Source organism: Vespula vulgaris, chromosome 19 (genome assembly GCF_905475345.1).
Source record: "Vespula vulgaris chromosome 19, iyVesVulg1.1, whole genome shotgun sequence".
NCBI lineage: Eukaryota > Metazoa > Arthropoda > Insecta > Hymenoptera > Vespidae > Vespula > Vespula vulgaris.
The window spans coordinates 4,235,962-4,254,440 of NC_066604.1; the positions used below are offsets into that span (position 1 = coordinate 4,235,962).

General features: G+C 33.7%; 6 protein-coding genes across 17 annotated transcripts; 2 read left to right on the forward strand and 4 right to left on the reverse strand.

The window, feature by feature from the left end:
* Positions 1 to 241: 241 nt before the first annotated feature.
* LOC127070705 (dual specificity protein phosphatase MPK-4-like) lies at positions 242 to 2,039 on the reverse strand. The gene is made up of 2 exons (XM_051009005.1): positions 1,890 to 2,039; positions 242 to 1,720 (listed from the first exon to the last, which is right to left on the reverse strand). The coding sequence occupies exon 2, from the start codon at positions 1,716 to 1,718 to the stop codon at positions 672 to 674; it is 1,047 nt and encodes a 348-aa protein (XP_050864962.1). The 5' UTR covers positions 1,719 to 1,720; positions 1,890 to 2,039; the 3' UTR covers positions 242 to 671.
* Positions 2,040 to 2,254: 215 nt separating this feature from the next.
* LOC127070700 (nucleolar complex protein 4 homolog B) lies at positions 2,255 to 5,112 on the forward strand. Its single transcript, XM_051008996.1, has 7 exons — positions 2,255 to 2,379; positions 2,468 to 2,656; positions 2,872 to 2,974; positions 3,047 to 3,460; positions 3,557 to 3,604; positions 3,686 to 4,052; positions 4,164 to 5,112. The coding sequence occupies exons 2-7, from the start codon at positions 2,519 to 2,521 to the stop codon at positions 4,666 to 4,668; spliced, it is 1,575 nt and encodes a 524-aa protein (XP_050864953.1). The 5' UTR covers positions 2,255 to 2,379; positions 2,468 to 2,518; the 3' UTR covers positions 4,669 to 5,112.
* On the reverse strand, positions 5,085 to 9,927 carry LOC127070695 (uncharacterized). Of its 6 annotated transcripts, none has more exons than XM_051008987.1 (7): positions 8,844 to 9,927; positions 7,575 to 8,769; positions 6,707 to 7,465; positions 6,464 to 6,624; positions 6,160 to 6,371; positions 5,653 to 6,042; positions 5,085 to 5,506 (listed from the first exon to the last, which is right to left on the reverse strand). In XM_051008987.1, exons 2-7 carry the CDS (start codon positions 8,726 to 8,728, stop codon positions 5,483 to 5,485), a joined length of 2,700 nt encoding a protein of 899 aa, XP_050864944.1. In that variant the 5' UTR covers positions 8,729 to 8,769; positions 8,844 to 9,927; the 3' UTR covers positions 5,085 to 5,482. The 6 variants fall into 6 exon arrangements, with proteins under 6 accessions (XP_050864944.1, XP_050864942.1, XP_050864941.1 ...); XM_051008985.1 differs by lacking the exon at positions 5,085 to 5,506 and having other exon boundaries at positions 5,576 to 6,042; positions 8,844 to 8,971; positions 9,091 to 9,927; XM_051008984.1 differs by lacking the exon at positions 5,085 to 5,506 and having other exon boundaries at positions 5,576 to 6,042; positions 8,844 to 8,971; positions 9,073 to 9,927.
* A 147-nt stretch (positions 9,928 to 10,074) lies between these two features.
* On the reverse strand, positions 10,075 to 13,068 carry LOC127070712 (casein kinase II subunit beta). 6 transcript variants are annotated; one of them, XM_051009015.1, is made up of 5 exons: positions 12,739 to 13,068; positions 11,945 to 12,020; positions 11,476 to 11,578; positions 11,004 to 11,388; positions 10,075 to 10,882 (listed from the first exon to the last, which is right to left on the reverse strand). In XM_051009015.1, the coding sequence occupies exons 2-5, from the start codon at positions 12,014 to 12,016 to the stop codon at positions 10,774 to 10,776; spliced, it is 669 nt and encodes a 222-aa protein (XP_050864972.1). In that variant the 5' UTR covers positions 12,017 to 12,020; positions 12,739 to 13,068; the 3' UTR covers positions 10,075 to 10,773. The 6 variants fall into 6 exon arrangements, with proteins under 6 accessions (XP_050864972.1, XP_050864975.1, XP_050864969.1 ...); XM_051009018.1 differs by having other exon boundaries at positions 11,004 to 11,385; positions 12,739 to 12,803; XM_051009012.1 differs by having other exon boundaries at positions 12,593 to 12,742.
* Positions 13,069 to 13,217: 149 nt separating this feature from the next.
* Positions 13,218 to 18,327, reverse strand: LOC127070713 (casein kinase II subunit beta-like). Of its 2 annotated transcripts, XM_051009020.1 has the most exons (6): positions 18,042 to 18,327; positions 17,902 to 17,968; positions 14,951 to 15,026; positions 14,559 to 14,661; positions 14,091 to 14,469; positions 13,218 to 13,951 (listed from the first exon to the last, which is right to left on the reverse strand). In XM_051009020.1, exons 3-6 carry the CDS (start codon positions 15,020 to 15,022, stop codon positions 13,822 to 13,824), a joined length of 684 nt encoding a protein of 227 aa, XP_050864977.1. In that variant the 5' UTR covers positions 15,023 to 15,026; positions 17,902 to 17,968; positions 18,042 to 18,327; the 3' UTR covers positions 13,218 to 13,821. The 2 variants fall into 2 exon arrangements, with proteins under 2 accessions (XP_050864977.1, XP_050864976.1); XM_051009019.1 differs by lacking the exons at positions 17,902 to 17,968; positions 18,042 to 18,327 and adding an exon at positions 15,458 to 15,603.
* Positions 16,159 to 17,380, forward strand: LOC127070714 (uncharacterized). Its single transcript, XM_051009021.1, has 4 exons — positions 16,159 to 16,299; positions 16,362 to 16,624; positions 16,772 to 16,998; positions 17,062 to 17,380. Exons 1-4 carry the CDS (start codon positions 16,297 to 16,299, stop codon positions 17,163 to 17,165), a joined length of 597 nt encoding a protein of 198 aa, XP_050864978.1. The 5' UTR covers positions 16,159 to 16,296; the 3' UTR covers positions 17,166 to 17,380.
* Positions 18,328 to 18,479: the final 152 nt, after the last annotated feature.

Genomic DNA, 18,479 nt, shown 5'->3' on the forward strand with positions numbered 1-18,479 from the left:
GACGTAGAAAAGACTTATAATCAAAAGTCACGTTAATTAATAATCAAGACTTCTCTTAATTACTACAAGTTTTCTAAACAGGGTATATAGATATATAGATACATACATATACATATACATATACATATACATATACATATACATATACATATATATATATATATATATATATATGTTTATACGTTGTATAAACTGTGAGGAGAGCTAAGGATATCGTATACAGGGTATACATAACAATTCCTTAACGAGATTCACTGTATTCTGTATATACATATCCATGTATACTTCGGCAAATGAGATAATATGCGAATGCATGTAGTATTGGCAACATCAGCTGATTAGATATACGTATAATTTTCTTAATAATACCGTAAGAAATATCATTAATTATAAATTGGGTACGTATGTATGATAATCGCTAGATTATGCGCGACAGACAACTATTCAACGTAAGACGTAAATATTAATATCGATTACATCATTACATTATAAATTGTTGATTATAAATTGTTGTTACAAACATCTTATTATTTTTTATCGAATATGCTTCATGATAAAAGTATAATACAAATGTTCAGCAGATTTACCGTTAATACAATGACAGCTACGATAACGGTAATTATTGTAATTATCCGTCCATGGAATCATAAATGATATATTAATCTTTGGTACTATACCGTTACCTGTACATTCTGAACGGCATTACTCCAATCGACTTTAGACGGAACTAAGTAAAACGCCGGAGCTATTTTGCTACCGCACGGGCACTGACTACCGGCTATCCAACTAAAAGAGCCTAACTTTGTATTACACTTTGGACAATTCAACTTTCCTTCCACATTGTGCATTATGTCCGGCATCCATGCCAAAGGCTCCACAAAATATATCTTTGTGCATAGTTCTGTCATTTCGTTTTCTTTCTTTACATTTACGCGTTCTGCTCCTTCTTCCCCTTCTTTTATCTGTTTGGACGTTCGTTTCGAACTGACGTGTCGCCAAATGTGCCTTTGGTGCATTGTATGCGGTAAAATATTACTCGCACTGGCCACGATCCTTCGACACTTTCTACAACGATAGACGGTCGGTTCTGGACGTACGGTCGTTAACGCAGGATCTGGCTTTATTAAATCGATGCAATTTTGGGGTAAAATTTTCACTTTTCTCACTTTATCCGCAGCTATTTGCAATCTGTACATTTTAAATTGAACATTAGTATTGTCTATGCCAAAGTCCATCTCTTCGTATAATTTCAATTGCGCTATAAATCCAGGATTTGGTCCAACAAAATGTCTCTTTTGCTTGACTATTTCCAATGCATCTAAAAAAGATTTTCTATGTTTCTTCATAATATATGCGATAACAACGCTAACAGATCTGGAAACACCAAAGTAACAATGTACCAGCGTTCTACCATTTGATTTTAATGCTTGATCGATAAATTCGTAAGAATCTTCCAAATGAGTTAACAAATCTTCTCTTGGCATATCTGTTATTTGAATATATTTTACGGTGAGATTGGGCAAACGTTCTTGAATCTTTCTAGGTAGAGGACACGAATCTACCGTAAGTACATGAGTCATATTAATTTCTTTCAACCATTCCACATCCGTGGCAGCTGTGAGATTCCCTAGAAATAGATCTGGTTCGATTTCGTCAAAACTCGATGGACCGGCATCAAAATCTTCTCTAATCAGCTTGCTTTCCTCGTCTTGTGCCATGCCTAAATTTCCAAATAATAACGAATATTTAAAGAAAAACATAACATGTAGAGAAGATACAATTAAAATTGTTCGACGCGTTCAGTTTTAACAAATTACGCCATAACCTATATCTTTTTCCATGTGAATAGAACAAATAATAGAGAGCAACGGAATTAAAAATGGACTCACCTACAAACTTCTAACTATTCGATCGTTACTATATGCTGAAAACGGCAGATACGTTCTTCGAAACGTTAAACACGCACATACGCAAAACGTTGATAACCTATTTGACGACTTGGCTCATTTCACGCAAATATAGATATTTATCGTTCGTTCATTGTTTCTTGTTAATCGTGAAATACGACATTTCTCAACGATTATTTGATCGTGACATTTTGATGAAAGGATCTCCTTAATAAACACATTCGTCATCTCGAGATGTTTTCCTTATCGTTGACAATCGCAAAAGGGTTGAAAAACCTATGGTACCTTCTTAGATTGCCTCTTGCTATTCATTTTCTAATCATTTTCGATGGCAGAGCCAGGTGAAACGAAACGTCTACTTCCGGAAACGGTGAATGTTTCCTTCTGCATCCCCTATAATAGACTTTACTTATCTAAGCCTATCTCGATTTCATTTTCTCCGTCGGTAAAAGCGAGCACACCATTTTATTAGGCGAGTCTTAATTTTGAAATATTTCGAGTATATGTTACTTAACACGTGACAATAAAGGATAAAAGAGTGGTTCTTTCTGACCACGAAGGTTTCAACGCTCTGACCTCTGCCATTAAGCACAAATCTGTCGTACAGAAGGATGGCGGATGCATTGGATCTTCCTGGTGCTTCTTCTATGCAGAAAATGTCGACGAGAACGTTTAGACAGAAAGCTCAAGAATTTCTTTCTTCACGAAAATATGCCAATAATCTCGTTGACATAATTAGCCAGTGGGATGTAAGACGTTTCTCTCCCTCTCTCTCTATATATTACTCTCTCTATATATATGTGTGTGTGTGTGTATATATATATATATATATGCGTGTTGTATATCATATATTTTATATATAATGTATGTACGTATGTATGTATGTATCGATTCTGATTGCATTGTGATGATATTTTTCTTAAGGTTATAGCAAAACTTATGTATATCTTCTTACTTTCAATAGGAATCATCATCCTCTTGTTTATTGACTATAGAAACAATATTTGTGGAAGTGCTTAAACGGGGTGATATGTTTGTAGAACAAACAATTACTCTTACCATCTCAGGTAAGGTCGAAACTGTAACTCGAATTGTTTCATTTTTTTTCTATGTCTTTTTCATAAGAATTTTCTTAATAGAACCTAGTCCAGAAAGACGTTACATCAACTGGTTGCGCAATTGTTACGAAGAAGTCTGGGAGAAAATTCTTTTATCTATAGAGAAATCTCGTCCGACCATTCAATTGCAGGCCCTTACTACGGCATTAAAATTGTTAGCCCAAGAAGGTAAAACTCCGCTTGAACCAACTGGGACTTTGGGATATTACCTACCGCTACACCGTCTAAAACCTATCCTTATGTCTTTACTTTCCCCGGAGAAAGACAATATTAATCTAATAAATAGATTTCAAGAGATAGCTGGATATTCGGATGCACTTTACTATACATGGAAGTGTCTACCGTCTCTTACTCCAAAGAGACAACCGCGTGAAATTTACATTAAGAATTTGCTCGAACTTATAGATAAACTACCACTGCCTAAAGACACAGATGGTAAGAATATTTCGAACGGCAGAAAATATAAATTACATATGTATGTATATACGTATATGTTATTTTCTCCTGAAACTAGTTTTCTCCTTTTTTCAGAGAATGAAATCTGTGAAAATAAACAATTGTTGTGTGGATCAAACGGAGGTAAAGTTATATAGTAGATTTTAATATCGTACAAACGCAAATAAAAAAAGCGTATCTAATATATTTATTTACGTTTACCAGTCGCTACTAATTGCTTCACATGGGATCAAGCCAGCGTCAGACGTTCGCTCAACAAAGTATGGGCGTGCGTGATGCATTGGGAATTAACGCCTCAATTGCACAAACAGTTGCTAATAGTGCTTTTGGAAAGAGTTATGCCGCATCTTGAAAAGCCTATATTATTGACGGACTTCCTTATGGATTCTTTGGATGCGGATGGTCCTATCGGATTACTTGCCTTACAAGGCGTATTCTTACTGGTCACAAAGCACAATTTGGAATATCCAAACATTTTTACTAAACTTTACTCGATGTTCGAGCCAGAAATTTTTCACACGAAATATAAGGCACGATTATTTTACTTGTCTGATCTTTTCCTCAGTTCGACGTAAGTAAAATATAAGTATGAGAAAATGAATTTATTGTAAAAAGTACGTTTGAAGGAAAAGAGATGTCTCATTTTGTAAAAGGTCCTTGTACAATCTTTTTTCTCTTTCAGACACCTACCGGAAGCATTAGTGGCAGCGTTTGCGAAGCGTCTTGCACGTTTAACATTGGTTGCGCCACCCGAAGATATTCTTATCATTTTATTGTTCGTGGGTAACCTCCTTCTAAGACATCCAGGTTTGAAGAGACTTATAGATCATCCCCAAGGTGGGGAATTAATATCCGAGGAAGGTACAGGAACTGGCGACCCATTTCTCATGGAAGAACGAGATCCGTTGCTTAGTAATGCGCTCCTTAGTAGCCTTTGGGAAATCAAAGCTCTTCAATGGCATATCTTACCAAGTATTGCTACAGCCGCACGTTTTATTCGCGAGCCACTTCCCTCTGTCGAATATGATATGGCATCTGCACTTGAACGTACGGGAGGGCACATGTTTGATCGGGAATTGAGAAACAAAGTGAAAGATATTATGTTAACGTTTGAACGCCCAGATTCTATGGCATTACCGAAAGGTGACCGTCTGTTACAATACTGGCAACTTACGTCCATACATTGATTCGCATTATCAAGACTATTTAGCGAAGAAGCATGTCGTCGATAATGCAATACATGCGTGCGAAATCGTCAAGATTGCCGTTCGAGATCGTCGTAAAAGTGCGATGCAGTGTGTTATAAAGGACGAGTATTAGAAAAGAATCATGATAAATTAAGACATTCGTTCTCGTTTTTTACCTCGTATCTGTGGAAAAGAAAAAGTGACGTGTATGTGTGTCGGTAATATTTAACTTTATATCTGTTAAATATAATCTTTGTTAAAATCGTTTTTAAACCAATTGATTTACAACGTGTCATATGCAATCACAATCTTAAGCTATACGTATTAATCTAAGAATTATTATTAATTATCTACGGACTATCGCGACGATTAAAATAATCACTTTCGTCGTAGCAAGTCATTTGTACACACGAGTGTGAAATAATAAAAAGATATTTATTTTAATAGTATTCTCCTTAATCTTGCGATATATAATTATTTCTTTAATGAACATACCATAGATGCAGATCGATTTATCGTTTGCTATCGTAACTATTTTATATCAATGCCAAATATTTACGTACGTACTACACACAGGCACTTTTTGACGCTTCTTTAATCGCGTTATATTTAAATGATCGTTTCATCATTGATATATTCGTCTTACGCCGCTAGGCGAATTATTTATCATTTTGTTATTTGTCTCTCTCCCGCCCTCCCTCCCTCTCTCTCTCTCTCTCTCTCTCTCTCTCTCTATATATATATATATATAACAACTATATTCTATATACATGAGTTATGATGATTGGCATACAACATCAATGCTATTATTTTCTCATAAGGATTTCTTTTCCAACACCTACAAATAATATTAATTTTAGTAAAATAGCACTATATAATACAAGATAGTAATAATATAGTCAAAGAATAGTAGAATAGTATATCATTTTAATAAAACATCTATACATGCATATAAAAAACCAGGGTAATGTAAAAATCACGGACCTGTACCAGTCTTCTCCATTCTTCTTCGTTTAACGCATGCTTTATCTTTATTAAAATATTTGGAGGAATCTCAGGAGGAACAGATAACGTAGCTTTAACATCCTGTCTGGCAGGTATATATTGTATCTGCAAAAGTTCTGCCACCGTAGGTCTAGCTTTAGGATCGTGTTGGAGGCATTTACGCATCACATCAATTAAAATGGGAGGTGGTTCGAATTTTTCTGTTTTATCAAGCAAAAGTATAGACGTTGGAAAAGCTATCTTTGGATTCGGATTCGTTATTGCATTCACCTTAGCCCACTGAGGACGTATGTGATGAAATGGAGTTTGTCCATACACAAGACCATATAAAATACATCCCAGTGACCACACATCCGATTTGTAACTTATCTATACAATACAATTAAAGATATGTATACACACACCACACACGTGCGTAAGAAGGAACGTTATACCATCATATATATATCAACAATTATTTCCCAAGTACAAATACATAATACCAACTTTATATTTAACATTGTGATTAGGAGAATCTCCGTTTCCACCGATATCCATTACAGCTTCTGGACTGATATAATTTAAAGTACCAATTGGACAATTCTTTACAACAGAGGTCATATCCGCATTCATATTAGAAGCAATACCAAAATCTATTAATTTTAGACGACCGCGTACTAATAAAAAATTAGCTGGTTTTAAATCCGAATGTATGACTCCTGAAAACAAAACTTTGTCATTAGTTGCTTCTTTTTATATCGCAGATACGATAAAAATATATAGATTTTATAATACATTAAATTTTCTCTACCATTGTCGTGTATATGTTTAACAGCTGTCAACATTTCTGTCCAATAGTAAAGAATCATTGTTAATGGAAGTTGTTTCTCCTGCGATGTCAGTTTCAGTAAACGACTAAGATCGGTATCACCCATCTCCATTACTACATAGACTAAAGGGTATTTGATCTCGCTAAAAAAAATGAAGTTTATTTTAATGTCATATTAAATATATACGTTTTGTGAATAATCATATTTAGTAAACTCAATCATACTAATCAAACATCTTGACTATACACGAAGCCTGCAGTTTATGTAACATAGAAATTTCTTCTAAACATCCTTGTGCCGAATCCTTATCCATACGGCTTAAATTTACGCATTTGATAGCTCGTAATTCGGACGATGTCAAGTCTTGTACTCGCAGGACTTCTCCGCTCATGCCACGTCCCAAAGTACCCAGAATTAAATATTCTTTATTTTTTATCATTATCCTTTTATATCTTTCCATTGAATCGGAGGAATTTGATGGTATTGAAACCTGCACGTTCGATATTTTACCTACAACTTCTTTTATATTCTCTTCTACTTTTCTCTCGGTAGAAATAACATTTTGTTCTTCCGAATTCATTAATTCCACTTTAGAGATGGATGTAGCATGCTTATCGGAAACAATGTCTTCTATCGCATTCTTTATCCTCTCATCATTTTTTCCTATGTCCATTAATTTATGATTTTGACCAGATTCCAATGATTCGGCAGAACCAACATCTGACTGCATAAATTTATTCTCTAATTGCTCCATATTTTCTTTAATTATAGAATTTCTGCTTGATTTTTCCTCTTCGCACGGTGCATCAAATATATTACTATCAGTTTCAGTTTCTTCTACTCTGGACAGTTGCTTATTGTGTAATGTTCGGACTTTAGGTTCTGTCGAGAAGACAGATAAGTTATTAACAGAATCAGATTGATCGGAACACATAGTAATTCCTAGGGGTTGTCTCATACGTTTTTCTCGTTGATAAAAATATCTGAAAAAAGAAAAGAGAGAGAGAGAGAGAGAGAGAGAGAAAGAACAGAAATATTAAAGATTAATGCAGCATTCAGGGTATTTATATAGGCTGAATTTCTTTTAATAACCTAGGTGTATCATCCTTCTTTCTTATTCCTTGCATAAGAATTGAATTGGCAGGAGTAGGCGTAGATTCAACGACAGATAGACCTCTACTGTGGTGTGGCATTTGTCTTGCACTATTCTGCGACCATGTCGAAAGGATTGTTGATGGAGTTTGAGCTGCATTTGTTAGAATGTCACTTTGTAATTTGTTTTGTAAAATGGATCCTACTGAATGGAGATTTGTGTGTTTTAAAGGGGTAGCTGTTGAAACAGAATAAATGGATGATCTAGTATCAGAAATAGACGGGGTCTCTGAACAAAGAAGATTTTCTGAGTTTAAATACTTCTCGTCCGTAGGAGATTTTGGTTTTGATGAATTTGTAACTACACAGTTTATATCTCGCAATGTATTTTTGTCATTGGCAAGTATAAAGGCAATATGTCCAATACCGCTTTCTGTATCCCTATAAGGTTTATTTTCATTTTTATGATCAAATTTTTCTCTATGTATATTTTCTTCCATAATCAGATTTCCTTGTTTCTGTTCCATACGTTCAGCATAGATATTTGATGGAGTATTTTCATGTACTTTCATGCCTAACACGTTGTCTTGATACGATTTCAATCCTAAATTAGAATTTCTTTCATCTTTCATCGTATCGTGAAATAAAGAATTTCCATGCTGTATCGCATCCAAGAGATCGCTGTTTTTAATATTCTGTACGCAAGTATTTTCACGAGACATCACTTTGCGACTCTTTTCTTGTTCTCCCTCATCGGTCCTGTTAACATTATCGTACACAACAGTATCCATTTCCACCGACAACCTAACATCACTATTAGCTTCACTATCATCATTGCTTTGTAAATATTCTTTGAAAGAAGAGTTCGAAGAAACACCAGCATGTACTTCTTTCGATTTTCCATCGATACATCCAGAATGTGATATATGTTGCAACGATTCGTCGTTGCAACGTACATCCTGAACAGAATCATTTAAAGGTAATGCTTGAACATCATAGTCAGTTTCATTTCCTGAATTAATTGTATTTTCTTCATTTTCTTCATCGTCACTTTCACAAAAATGCAATAAAGCTTTCACACGAACCGGTTGAAACTTAGGACGTACGTGCAATCCACCAGCACCAAAACTTGATCTAGTAGAATGATCTTCCATTATTTAAAACTTTGCAAGAATATTTTCAAGTGATTTCCAATCTAAAAATACGAAAACTTAAATAATATGGTAAAATACATGATAATAAGATAGATTAAATACTCGATAACTCTACCGATTGTTCTCACGAAAGTAATAAATTAACAATATTTCTGGAAGAAGACCAAACAAAAAGAAATAATAGAATAATCTGCTTTTGTTCACTTAGAAACACCATCATACGCGCACTTGTCAATGTTCCTCCTGTAGCATCAAAGAAATGTCAATTTTCTCTTTGTTTCCTCGATGAAAAAGAAAAATCAAAGTACGGTATAAACAAAATACAATTACAAATGAATATTTACGTCAGTATAAATTATTACATGAAATGGTACATTGTGATTAATCCTAAATACCATTTAGTGTCCATATTTTGGATTTTCAAATACAAACTGTTTCATTTACTTTCTACCGGTTATTTCTTTATTACGTCATCAAAATTTAAATCCTCAAAAAACATTCCGATTGGTTGATGCCAGGGCGCTGCGAGACCATTACATCTTTTCATTTTCTTCTCTTCTATTTGTACAAGAAACGTTTCATCCCTTTTTAATTTCTTATAAAAAGAGTCGATTAAAAATCGCAGGAATATCGAGCCATTAGGCTCTAATAATCTATCAATGAAATACGTTCGATAGAAAGACCGTCCGACTCGCGTAAGTGGAAAATTATTTATACATATCTATCCTACGCTAGATGGCACATCGGTAGAACATTCTCAATTTTAGATTGAATTTTCCTACTATAATTTCTCAATTCTTAGGATCATAAATTGAAAATTCAAAAGGACGCTAGAGTACAATGTATTTTTAAACGATACGATCGCATATTTCTCTTTTACGCAAGCCTCTGAAAAAACGTTGTGTCCTTAAGTAAACAAATCATACTTTATTTTAATTTTTCTTCAATCTGATTTCCTATAATTTTAAAAATTATCTAACGTAATACGTACAGACATTGGAGTTTGTTGAATTTCGATTAAACTCAATTTATATTAAAGTAAATAACCCGCGCGTAAGCATAGAAATTTTGAATGCTGATAAATATCAAAATCATTCCAAATATCATACTTGAAGACATAAGTTCAAAGATATACATATCTAATGTCTCTCATTTGTATATGTTATTTGCAATGAAACTAGCCTAGCGTAAGTGTAAGTGTAAAAAAAAAAGCTATACAATATACATATGTAACAATATACAATCTTTGTTTTCATGCTCTTTATCATACACATTATGATCTATTAGATATCTCTCTCTCTATCATATTTTCTTAATTATTCATAGAAACAAAGAAATCGTCTTCATTATATTTCATTGTTTTATTTATTCGAAAATTAAATGAAAGTATGACTAACAAATAATTCTTTTATGCATTTACTCGATGTGATATTGATGCCAACAATGCTCCTCAAGTAATGATCGACCTTTATAAGGTCATACATAGGAACTACTTGGCAGCAGTCATAGTACACAATGGGACTCATACGGACAATTACATCCTATCCATATTTCTTATCTTCCTTCTTATAATCTAGCAATTATCCTAAGTATGTTTTATCCCTTTTCTCGCATATAAATATGATTTTCATGTAAACGTAAACTGTCACTTAAATTGAAAAAAAATGCCAAGATCCTCCCATCGTGTCGCAAGATCGATAGATTGACAGATTGCTCTATTGTCTCATTCTCTCTTTCTTTCTTTCACTCTCTTATTCTCATTCTCTCCCTCTCTTTCTCTCTCTCTCTCTCTCTCTCGCTCTATCTCTCTCTCTCCCCTGCCCCCGTTGCAGTGCGTAAACACTTCTTTATAGGTAGACTCGGAAAGCTTTGGGAGGTTTCTGTATTCTATGGTTCGAAAGATTAAGAAACAGCCTGCATCATAGCATTTTGCATAGACGTATGAAGAGAGATATAAAAAATAATATTTTATTTAAATCGCAGGGACGAAATTAGGAATTGCATTATGAGTAATGAAAAATGGTCTAAAGTATGTCAAAGTGCTCTTAGCGTTTCCCATTATTGTAATTAAGAGCTCGTAATGGTGCTTTGAAGGTCGATGCAGATTGTTGCTGCATTTGATATGCCAATGGATGAATTTTAAAGCCATATAACCTGTAAATAGTACAAACTGTTATTCATATTTTAACAATTGCAATGAACTCTGGTCGTTACAAATGTCATATCCAATGAATTTTGTATAACAGTAGAAATATTATCAAACAATATGAATCACCTAGGTACAAATTGATTTGCTGCGCGTTTTGGTCTGTACTCTGGGTGAACCATAAAAAGCATGTGTGGAAATCCTGTACCAAAATATGCACCATCGGTATGATGATGCCTAGAACTTTTAGGTGTATAGACATCCATACATTTAGGGCAATAACTTTTGACCATAGCTTCACCAGGAACATCACTAAGACCCAGAGGTAACATTGGTTGGGACTCGCAATATACACGCGGACAATGGCCAAAATCACCCGCTTGATATTTTTCAATCATTTGAGCAATTCCTCGATTTGTGAGAATATAACGTGCATGAATGAGACCATAAAGCATTTCTGCAGCCTGTTCAATCAGATCTGACTGGTTTGGATTGTCATCTAAATCGTCATCTACTATAAATAAAAAGCAGTTATCAGAACTAATGCAAAATGATGTACTTAGAAGTAATACAAGGAACTTAGCACAACGGGTTCACCTACGAGGCTCGAGATCTAATATCATATCCAGTGCTTGTCTGTAATGTGGCACTTGTTCGTTCAATCCTGTTAAATTAAATTTATCCTGAATGTAATCTTCATCGACCTGAAACAATTTATTAAATATATATATATTAACCAGTATAAAATCCTAATGATAATCGAAATATTACACAATATGTTTACAAATAAGAATGATATTATTGAGGTAGAAAAAGAAATATGGAATAATAATTCAGACATCTGTAGGTCATAGTAATCTATCACAATGTTACACTTTTCATTGTGTTACAAATGGAAGAAAATATCCGTAACTCTTATTCACAATCATGTTAAATTATGACGACTACGATGATGAAGATAATAAAAATATATTTCGGTTCGACTTAAGGTTTATCATTGCTTCATTGACAGATTGATAAAGAATAACTAATTATGAAGACGAATAGAGACAAACAGATACTTGACTTACCTCACAGAAAAACTCATTTCCTCTGAGGCCACAAAACCACGATATCCAAGATACCTCCTCGGAACTGCTCATTTTTCTGCGAACGAAAAAATTGAAGAAAAATATTCTTTATTAATTTTCTGTGCTAAAAAGCTGCCACCGCCGCCACCGCCGCGTTGATGAAGTACAGAGAGCGCGTGTGTAATGCGTGAACATGCGTGTGCGCAAGAATCGCGAATCGTATCTTTGTACATACGTACGTGCGCTTGCGCGCGCGCGCGCGCATGTGTGTAGGGGATGCGCGCACGCGCATACGTTACGTGTATTGAGAAAGAGAGAAAGAGAGAGAGAGAGAGAGAGAGAGAGAGACAGAGAGACAGAGAGAGAGAGTTGTATAATAGAACAGATATATATGCACCAATACACGTGCATCGATATGAACGAATAATTATTATATATACGTACATATGTATGTATGCAAATGTGCACGTGTCTACATGTGTGATGTATGTACATACGTATATACGTATGCGTATTACGTTTGTGCTTAGTGCCCGTTTGGCAATTGGTTAAAAAGACGCGAACGAATGGGTGCAGGGGGAGCAATGGAGTTTTGGCTTTTACTAAGCAAGATGCCCGACATTACGGCCTCTCCGCGGCTTCACCTACATTGGCGTGGTCATCGCTGCTTCGTCAACTGATTTTCAAGTACGACGTACGATCCGACACGGCCAGGAAGCACATTACTCGAAAAAAGCCTTGTAGGACCGAGCGGCCCAATGTAAACCCAAAAATAAACAGCCCTTACGGCTTACCTTTTGGTGCTTTGATTAGCCACGCTTGCTCGTCGAAACGATGTAGATGGCGCTCTTATCGTATCCTAATTTCCTCCTTAATACCAACCTTATATTTAACATTGTCATTAAGAAAGAATATCCGTTTTCACTGTTATCCATTAGAACTTCTGGACTAATATAATTTGAAGTACCAATGGGTACAATTTTTTTACAACACACGTCATATCTACATTTATACTAGAAACAATACCAAAATCCATTTATTTTGTATGACCACAAAATAATAATATATAAAGAATGTTTCATACATATACATTCTTTATAATATGAAACTAACTAGTACAGAGATTTTCAAAAGTATAAAAAGGAACTATTGTATTTGCAATGTACAATACACAATCTTCTCTTTTATGATCTATCATATACCTGATTCATCCTAATCATTCTCATATATCCGGATTCATCCTAATTTTTCAATTAGTCATATACACAAAAAATCTTGATCACTATATTTCATTGTTTTATTTATTTGAAAATAAAATTTAAGTATATCTAACAAATAATTCTTTGATGCATTTACTTGATATGATATCAACACCGACAATACTTTTCAACTAATGATAAATCTTCATACGAAGATCATACATAGGAACTACTTGGCAGCAATCATAATTATACAATGGACTCATACGGACAATTACATCCTATCCATATTTTTTACCTTCCTTCTTATAATCTACCAATTATCCTAAGTATATCGTATCCCTTTTCTCGCATATAAATATCATTTTCATGTAAATGGAAATTGTCACTTAAATTGTTATAAAAATTCCTCTCATCATATTAGAAGATAGATACATTGACAAATTGCACTATTGTCTCGTTTTCTACCCCCCCCCCTCACTCTCTCTCTTCCCCTCTCCACAATTTACGTTCAAAACCTAAGTTTTTTATAAATTGGCTTATTGTAAATAGGTTTGAAGAACTTGAGATTTCCCTATTTTATAAGATAATAAAAAATTAGCCCGGATTACAACATTTTACACAGTCAAATGAAGAGAGATATAAAAAATATTTTACTTATATCTAACAAAAAATGATCTAAAGTACGTCAAACTGCTCTTGACATTTCTCCTTCTTATCTTTAAGAGCTCGCAATGGTGTTTTAAAGATCGATGCTGACTGTCGCTGTATCTGATAAGCCAGTGAATGAATTTTAAAACCGTATAATCTGTAAATAATAGAAACTATGTATGTATATTTTAATAATCGTAATGAAAATGAGAAACTAATTGATACGAATGTCATACTCAATAAACAATTTGTTCACCTGCATAACAGTAAAAACATTGTTAACCAATATCAATTACCTAGATATAAAATGATTTGTTGCGCCTTTTGGTCGATACTCTGGATGAACCATCAGAAGCATATGTGGAAATCCTGTACCAAAATATGCACCATCGGTATGATGATGCCTAGAACTTTTAGGTGTATAGACATCCATACATTTAGGGCAATAACTTTTGACCATAGCTTCACCAGGAACATCACTAAGACCCAGAGGTAACATTGGTTGGGACTCGCAATATACACGCGGACAATGGCCAAAATCACCCGCTTGATATTTTTCAATCATTTGAGCAATTCCTCGATTTGTGAGAATATAACGTGCGTGAATTAGACCATAGGTCACTCTAGCAGCCTCTATGACGTAATCATATTTGATTGCCTCTATATCATAATATGCTATAAATAAAATGCAATGATATCGAAACTAGTATACAATAATATATTTCTAATTAATGCAAGGATCTTAGTACTACTGATTCACCTACAAGGCTCGATATTTAGAATCAAATCTAATGCTTGCTGGTAGTACGGCACTTGTTCGTTTAACCCTGTTAAATTAAATTTATCTCTAATGTAATCTTCGTCGATCTAAAACAATTTATTAAATATATATATATATAATCTAACAATAAAATTCTAACAATGATCTTAATATTACACGACATAACTCTAAATGAGAATAATATTATTAAGATGCGAAAAAACATGAGAATGATAATTTCTACATCCAACTATTAAAATATAATCCATAGGTCATAGCAATATATTACGACGTAACATTTGTCATGGTCAGAAATGAAAAGAAAATATTTATAATTCTTACACTCTAACCTCATTGACCGAAGGACAAACAGAGGCAGACAGATACTTGACTTACCCGACAAAAAAACTCATTTCCTTTGACGGCACAAAACCACGATATATAAGATATCTCCTCGGAACTGCTCATTTCTCTGTAAAGGAAAACATCGAAGAAAAATATTCTTTATTCATTTTTTGAGCTGGGACAACGCCACTACCACCGCCATCACCACTCTGTTTACATACGCATGTGCACACGTGTGTAAACGCATGCTTGTAGAATACGTATATGCGTCCGTACGTGATAACATTCGCGCTTAATGCTCGTTCGGCAATTTATTATAAAAATATAAATGAATGAAAATGCAGAGCGGGATATGAAGTTTTGCCTTTTTGAAAAGAAAATGCCCGACATTAAGGCCTCTTCACAGGTTCACCTATGTAGATTGGCATGGTCATCGTTAATTCATCAACCGATTCGATTTTCAAATACGAAGTACAATTTGAAACACACTATTTGTGAAACAAAGCTTCGTAGGATCGATGGGCCCAAAGCCAAAAATAGACAGCCTTTAGGGCTTACCTTTTGGTGCTTTGATTAACCACGTATGCTTGTCGAGGTGACGTAGATGGAGTTCTTGTCTAGCCTAATTTCTTCCATCTTTCAGTCATTCTCCTCCCTTTTTTCCATTTAAGATTAAAATATTTAAAATTCAATCATACGTTTTTACATGAAATGTGGTAAATTTTTCTTCCGATTGAAATTATCTGAATTCTTTTCGATGAACCAAAACGAGCGTTGGATTGTTTTAGGTTCGCATACATTTGCAAAACATTGACGCGACTCTCCTCGTTAATTTTTATAATTGAAACAGTATAAAAAGACTTAATATCTTGCAATCGTACCAAATGCGCAAGAACGATCGTTGATCTTATTACTGTTATGAACGTTATTATCTTTCGACGAAATGTACGCGATATTAAAAACATTGTGATTTTCCAAGTACGTACATGTATATATGTACACACACGCGCGCGCGATGCAGCCACGGGACGTACGTGATTTTTGGAAATAGACATTTAACCTGTAAACGTTCGTTTCAATGTTCTATTTTAAAATAGTATTAATAATAAAGTTGGAGATAGAAACATTGATCTTATCTTCAATTCAATGAAGACCTTATTGATATTCCCTATTGTTAACTTTTTGAAACATTAATGAACATAATAAACATAAAATAATGTATAATTGAAAATGTTACAATTACACACAAATACAGTACAATTAAACGAACGATGGACTTTTGGGTAAAGCTAGGTAGATTTAAGAATGAGCGATCAACTATCTCTATGTGTCTCTTATCATACCAGTGCATGAATATAGAAATGTACTTTTACCTTTAGAAGATACTGCAAGCAATTATGGTAAATATAACTTTAACATTGTTTACAATTGATTGCACATCATGTTCTAAATATTTTTCTAGATGCATATGTGGTATTGGTTGGGAAAAGACCTGGGTACATTCTTGTTTCCAGGATACAATGTTTCCACTACATATGCTTTTGTGTCTACTTGTATAGGTTTAATTAGTCTTGCAATATTATATGAGGCTATGAAAATATCCCAGATTAAATTGGAACAAATTGCGATATTTAAACAAAAACCTGTTTCTAGATCTTCAGAGAATTCTTCTTTGTTATCTAAAATGTCACCAAGATCCTTTGCTTCTTTCTCTTCTATGAATTGGTATTATTTTGTATAATAATGATAAGTAATTCATGCTATTTATCTTACCAATCAAACAAAAACATTGTATAAGAGTAACAAAATCAAAAGAAAATATATTTTTAATTTAATCTTGAGCTCGTGATTAAAATGATTGTTTATTATCAGTCCAAGCTGCGGCAAATGGATATTACAAGTACTTCATTGGTCTATTCATACCACGCTTGGTTATATACTTATGATGGCAGTTATGACATATAACATATATATTAGTATTGCTCTTGCCATCGGAGGTTCCTTAGGATATTGGATATTTGGTCCTGCCTTGATAGAATTAAATATGAGTCAATTTCGAGAAAGACAAAAGATCGTTAAATGCGACAAGGAATGTTCAGGTAACTTATTAATCGCACTTGTGCCAAAACAGAACAAAATCTTTCTACTTGTGATATTTATAGATGCTATTCTGAACCAAGAAAGACGCGAGTCTGCTGTCTCTGTTGTTGCGGAACAATTGGTATTAGAAGCAACAGCAGAGATTCATACACCAAGAGATGTCTGAGAAGATAGACCTCCTTGACTCGATTGGAATTAATCTCAAATGTACAATTCAGTCGAAAGAACAATTTATACTTTTTGCAACTCCAATCATTACTTTTTATTATTTGATGAAAATATTATTAGATACGTATTTGTGGTTACAATCATGTACAAGGGAAAGTACAACAAAACGAACAAAGAAATAAAAAATAAAATCATTGAAAACAAACAAGACAACAATTAATTACTTTAATAATGTCTTACATTAAATAGCTATTAGTTCTGTATTATTTGCAGCTGAACGTATATCAAGTAAGTAAGAAAATAGGAGAAGGAAAGGCAAGTTGATCGTACAAGGATCGTTCGACCAGAAACTGAACCGTTATTAGAACAACATTTTACGTGAAATACATTTGGCTACTTTTGGAGGCTCTCTAATCTATATTAATTTCTATTTGTCAGAGTTACGATCAATTATGTATATATATTTGACAGAAATGTTAGATTAATTGAAGAGCTACCAAAGTCGCCCATGTATTTATTATCGTTTTAATTCAATTAGAAATTTCCTAAATTTCTAATAAAACATTACATCATTTTACATTCAAAGTGCATTAACAGTTATATAATGTTTAAACAAATGCGATATCGTTTATATTTGACGTAATAGTATATTACACTAACCTAGCACCATATTGTGCATTATACATTGCGTAAATAAATATAAAATAATCGAAAGTATTAATTATCAAACGTACCTGCGTGAAAGCAGCGGGAGACTTCCGATGTTTACTCTTCGGAATATAAAGCGAGAATTTTTAATAACTGCAATGTTTAAATGATTGATATTATTTATACAGTACTAGATATAAACTGTACATTGTTTAAATTAACATACAATAATCGCAAGTATAATCAATTTCAGAATAAAAAATTGTCGATATAACAATTTGGATGTGAAATACTTTTGTCAGTCACTTGATGATATTATCTTTAGTATATACATTTAATTATTATTTGAGTCCTTTGATATATCATTTCTTATGTTTCTATTATTTTATTAGAAAGGTTAAGATGAAACTAATATACGTTACTGAATGAATATATCTCGTAAAATGACGTGCTTAATAACAAAAGAAAAATTTCTATTCAATATAGACTCCACGAAACCTCTGCATCAATGTAATCGATATAACATGTGTGTGTACGTACTTGCCTGTGTATATCGAGAAAAAATGTAGCCTAACAATACAAGCTTTGCCATCTAGTGAGTCTACTTTGCAAGTACTGTTTGAGCGCTTTATTTGAAAAACTGTACTACTATTACGTTTCTTAT

Excerpts from the sequence above, each read along its gene's own strand:
- LOC127070705 (XM_051009005.1), bottom strand. The coding sequence starts at position 1,718 with ATGGCACAAGACGAGGAAAGCAAGCTGATTAGAGAAGATTTTGATGCC.
- LOC127070700 (XM_051008996.1), top strand. The coding sequence starts at position 2,519 with ATGGCGGATGCATTGGATCTTCCTGGTGCTTCTTCTATGCAGAAAATG. Across the intron at positions 2,657-2,871 it reads ACATAATTAGCCAGTGGGAT|GAATCATCATCCTCTTGTTT; the intron begins GTAAGACGTTTC and ends TACTTTCAATAG. Across the intron at positions 3,605-3,685 it reads GTTGTGTGGATCAAACGGAG|TCGCTACTAATTGCTTCACA; the intron begins GTAAAGTTATAT and ends TACGTTTACCAG.
- LOC127070695 (XM_051008986.1), bottom strand. The coding sequence starts at position 8,728 with ATGGAAGATCATTCTACTAGATCAAGTTTTGGTGCTGGTGGATTGCAC. Across the intron at positions 6,625-6,706 it reads ATAGTCAAGATGTTTGATTA|CGAGATCAAATACCCTTTAG; the intron begins GTATGATTGAGT and ends CATTTTTTTTAG. Across the intron at positions 6,372-6,463 it reads TAAACATATACACGACAATG|GAGTCATACATTCGGATTTA; the intron begins GTAGAGAAAATT and ends TTTTGTTTTCAG.
- LOC127070712 (XM_051009012.1), bottom strand. Across the intron at positions 11,579-11,944 it reads GAAATGAGTTTTTCTGTGAG|GTCGATGAAGATTACATTCA; the intron begins GTAAGTCAAGTA and ends AAATTGTTTCAG. Across the intron at positions 10,883-11,003 it reads GCAAATCAATTTGTACCTAG|GTTATATGGCTTTAAAATTC; the intron begins GTGATTCATATT and ends TACTATTTACAG.
- LOC127070713 (XM_051009020.1), bottom strand. The coding sequence starts at position 15,022 with ATGAGCAGTTCCGAGGAGATATCTTATATATCGTGGTTTTGTGCCGTC. Across the intron at positions 14,470-14,558 it reads GATTCTAAATATCGAGCCTT|CATATTATGATATAGAGGCA; the intron begins GTAGGTGAATCA and ends TTTTATTTATAG. Across the intron at positions 13,952-14,090 it reads ACAAATCATTTTATATCTAG|ATTATACGGTTTTAAAATTC; the intron begins GTAATTGATATT and ends TATTATTTACAG.
- LOC127070714 (XM_051009021.1), top strand. Across the intron at positions 16,625-16,771 it reads TCTTTCTCTTCTATGAATTG|TCCAAGCTGCGGCAAATGGA; the intron begins GTATTATTTTGT and ends GTTTATTATCAG. Across the intron at positions 16,999-17,061 it reads ATGCGACAAGGAATGTTCAG|ATGCTATTCTGAACCAAGAA; the intron begins GTAACTTATTAA and ends TGATATTTATAG.